This window comes from Dipodomys ordii, unplaced genomic scaffold, assembly GCF_000151885.1.
Source record: "Dipodomys ordii isolate 6190 unplaced genomic scaffold, Dord_2.0 Scaffold32, whole genome shotgun sequence".
NCBI classification, from domain to species: domain Eukaryota; kingdom Metazoa; phylum Chordata; class Mammalia; order Rodentia; family Heteromyidae; genus Dipodomys; species Dipodomys ordii.
Window position 1 is genome coordinate 1798936 of NW_012267248.1, and position 841 is coordinate 1799776.

Below are 841 nucleotides of genomic sequence, written 5' to 3' on the forward strand. Positions count from 1 at the left end.
ACTCCCTGGGAGTGGTGCCCTATCTCGGCGGCGAGCAGAGCTACTACCGCGCGGCGGCGGCGGCGGCCGGGGGCGGCTACACTGCCATGCCGGCCCCCATGAGTGTGTACTCGCATCCCGCGCACGCCGAGCAGTACCCGGGCGGCATGGCCCGCGCTTATGGGCCCTACACACCGCAGCCGCAGCCCAAGGACATGGTAAAGCCACCCTACAGCTACATCGCGCTCATCACCATGGCCATCCAGAACGCCCCGGACAAGAAGATCACTCTCAACGGTATCTACCAGTTCATCATGGACCGTTTCCCCTTCTACCGGGACAATAAACAGGGCTGGCAGAACAGCATCCGCCACAACCTCTCGCTCAACGAGTGCTTTGTCAAGGTGCCCCGCGACGACAAGAAGCCGGGCAAAGGCAGCTACTGGACGCTGGACCCGGACTCCTACAACATGTTCGAGAACGGCAGCTTCCTGAGGCGGCGGCGGCGCTTCAAGAAAAAGGACGCCGTGAAGGACAAGGAAGAGAAGGATCGGCTGCACCTCAAGGAGCCGCCGCCTCCGGCTTCGGGCCGCCAGCCTCCGGCCGCACCGCCGGAACCAGCGGACGGCGCCGCGCCGGGACCGCAGCCGCCGCCAGTGCGCATCCAGGACATCAAGACGGAGAACGGTACGTGCCCCTCGCCGCCCCAGCCCCTGTCCCCGGCCGCCGCCCTCGGCAGCGGGAGCGCCGCAGCGGTGCCCAAGATCGAGAGCCCCGACAGCAGCAGCAGCAGCTTGTCGAGCGGGAGCAGCCCCCCTGGCAGCCTGCCCTCCGCGCGGCCGCTGAGCCTGGACGGTGCGGA

At 67.8% G+C, this 841-nt stretch overlaps 1 protein-coding gene across 1 annotated transcript in view; it reads left to right on the forward strand.

Annotated features, from left to right (window-relative positions):
• The window catches only part of Foxc1 (forkhead box C1), a 4281-nt gene that overhangs the window by 979 nt on the left and 2461 nt on the right, over window positions 1-841 (forward strand). Inside the window, exon 4 of the mRNA XM_013016608.1 lies at window positions 13-834. Within this exon, the coding sequence (XP_012872062.1) occupies window positions 13-834 (822 nt within the window). The remainder of the gene's footprint in view (window positions 1-12; window positions 835-841) is intronic.